This window comes from Gossypium hirsutum, chromosome D09 (genome assembly GCF_007990345.1).
Source record: "Gossypium hirsutum isolate 1008001.06 chromosome D09, Gossypium_hirsutum_v2.1, whole genome shotgun sequence".
Taxonomy (NCBI): domain Eukaryota; kingdom Viridiplantae; phylum Streptophyta; class Magnoliopsida; order Malvales; family Malvaceae; genus Gossypium; species Gossypium hirsutum.
In genome coordinates, this window is record NC_053445.1 from 29,770,733 (window position 1) to 29,773,300 (window position 2,568).

At 28.5% G+C, this 2,568-nt stretch overlaps 1 protein-coding gene across 1 annotated transcript; it reads right to left on the bottom strand.

The window, feature by feature from the left end:
- Positions 1–452: 452 nt before the first annotated feature.
- LOC107892964 (uncharacterized) lies at positions 453–1,182 on the bottom strand. The gene is made up of 2 exons (XM_016817975.2): positions 1,047–1,182; positions 453–912 (listed from the first exon to the last, which is right to left on the bottom strand). The coding sequence occupies exons 1-2, from the start codon at positions 1,108–1,110 to the stop codon at positions 650–652; spliced, it is 327 nt and encodes a 108-aa protein (XP_016673464.1). The 5' UTR covers positions 1,111–1,182; the 3' UTR covers positions 453–649.
- Between the last annotated feature and the right edge of the window lie 1,386 nt (positions 1,183–2,568).

Sequence of the window (2,568 nt, forward strand, 5' to 3'; positions counted from 1 at the left end):
GAATTAAAATTCTATTATATATTAAATACGTTAAAAATGTTTTAATTATCATTTGAATTTGTTATTATAATATTTCAATGGTTAATAAGTTAATATATTAAAATTTTGATTAAGGGATATTACTTTACACTAATTATAATATTTTAAAACTAATAAAAAATTAAATGTGTAAAATTCACATACAACACATATGATATTGGAAACTATTAATATTTAAAAAGACGAGACGTGTCGATTGAGTTTTAGTTCGATTGGCATTGGCATTGTTATCAATGCAAGAGGTTGTTGATTTGAGTGCACTAAAATGCATTAGTCTCTTATTTATGGGTTGGAGAAGAACTATAAACAATTTTAGATATTGTCGTACAAAAGAGCAAATGTAATGAAAAAAAAATGAGAGGTGGTTCATCATATTTCTTTCCTACTATTTAAAGTGCTTGAAAAATTATAAATAACATAAAAGAAATCATACCATACTAATCACTGCTCATCAAACCATTTCTACCAAACAAACTGAATACTCATTTAATAGCATTAATTTGATTGATATCACTACCCTCAACATCTCTCCAACCCAATCAAAAGAGGACTAAAATGAAGCCATTATTAAAGAAGAAAAAGGTTGATTAATATTGATTTTCATGCAAATTTAGTCAAGAGTGGTATTATTAACAACAGGATGACCCGGACACTGTGGTGGAGCTGGTAGTTTACAAGGTGCACCATGGGAGAAGTAACACATGCATTCATCGAACGGAATCCCGCCGCCAGCTGAGCGGCAGAAGGCGGTGATCTGCCCTATCCCTCGATAACAAGGGCGGCATGTTTCAACGCATTGTTTCACCTCAGGACAACCGCCACCTTTTACAGCTAGTTCACAGCCTCCTTCCACCTTTGAAACCATATTTTTCACTGCAACAACACCCATAATAGAAATCAACAATACGATAAAACCTAAAACTTCAATGTTACTTAGTTAGCAGCAGTGGATATTATGATGGTTAGTTTATGATTTTGTGAAGAGGAATAACATTTATTATACAAACCTGAAGTGAAAATGAGGAGAGCCAGAAGGAAGTTAAAGGAAGGAGAGGGCTTGAAAATCTTCATTTTTTTTTTTGGCACCAATTTTGTTCAAAGGAGAAAAGAAGTTAATATAATATGGGGTTTGGTGAGTGTATTATTTTTCACCTGAATTTCACAATTATTTTTATATTAGGTTTAATTTTTTTTGGTTAAATTAGTCTCTAAATTTAACAATTGTTCATTATTGGGATTTAAATTTTTTTTGTTTAAATCAATCTATAAAATTGACAATTGTTCCCATATTGTGCTTGTTTTTTTGTAATTGTTCTCATGTTCAGGTTTGAATTTTTTTTGTCTAATTTTTTTAAGGAAATATCATGGACTAATTTGGACCAAAATAAGTTTAAGTCTCGATATGGAACAATTGTCAAGTTCAGAAATTAATAAGAACCAAAAAAAAAATTAAGCTCAAATGTAGGGACCAATTGCTAAATTTAGGTCCCAACATTAACCCATCTTTTAACTATTTAAAATAATAAGCTACACTAGTAGTCATCCAACGATTAGTAAATTTCTTTTTTAATTACTCAACTATGAAAAGTTACAAAATGGTCACCCAACTATCTAATTTTAACTTTTTTGGTCACTAGCTAGTTAACAGTGGACTTTTAAAATTGGCTTAACAGTAACTTTAACCCTCGACATTTATAAATTATGTAAATTTAGTCTTGATTCTAAAAAAATTTAGCCCTCAACATTTACACATTGTGTAATTTGGTCTCTCTTTTTTTATGCAATTTTATTTCTTTTTTTTTTGTGGCATTGAGGGTTAATTTTAAAAGAATGATAAAAGATTAAATTTATTATCTTAAATTTTTTTGCGTTTCTATTTTTTGTATATTTTCAATAAATTAGCTAATAATTTTTTTTTTAGCTTTTTAGGTGAAAAGGTCACAAAATAAAAAAGCAAAACGGTAAAAAGACCAAATTACATAATGTGTAAATGTTGAGGGTTAAAGTTTTTAGAATCAAGGCTAAATTGGCACAATGTATAAATGTTGAGAGTTAAAACTGCTATTATGACAATTTTAAAAGCTGCTACCGTTAGCCAAATTGTGACAAAAAAAAGACAAAATTAAATAGTTGGATAACTATTTTCTAATTTTTCATAATTAAATGACTAAAAAAATTTACTAATAATTAAATGATCATTTTGTAATTTTTCATATTAATATACTTTACCCTTAAATTTAAATAAAAAGTAATGGTTTTATTGTTAAAATTTTAGTTACATCGAATTGAATCACATCAAATTAATATACATATTATTAGGTGGAACCCAAAAAGTTGAATTTTATGAGCGTTTGGAACGCTATTAATGCAACAATATTCTGAAATGGTCCTTCCTTATTAAAGTAGAAATGTCTTTAGCATTAATGACCTAAATCCTGCACCATGCATCAATTCTTACTCTCTCTTTTTTTTTTCCAAGATGCGAGTAGCTGGCTAAGAATGAAGAGGGTTTTTGCATAACTTATTGGT

What these genes read in the sequence shown, in the direction of transcription:
- LOC107892964 (XM_016817975.2), bottom strand. Translation starts at nt 1,110, where the DNA reads ATGAAGATTTTCAAGCCCTCTCCTTCCTTTAACTTCCTTCTGGCTCTC. An exon ending in TCTCCTCATTTTCACTTCAG is followed by an intron (nt 913 to 1,046) that starts GTTTGTATAATA and finishes GTGTTGTTGCAG; the next exon opens with TGAAAAATATGGTTTCAAAG.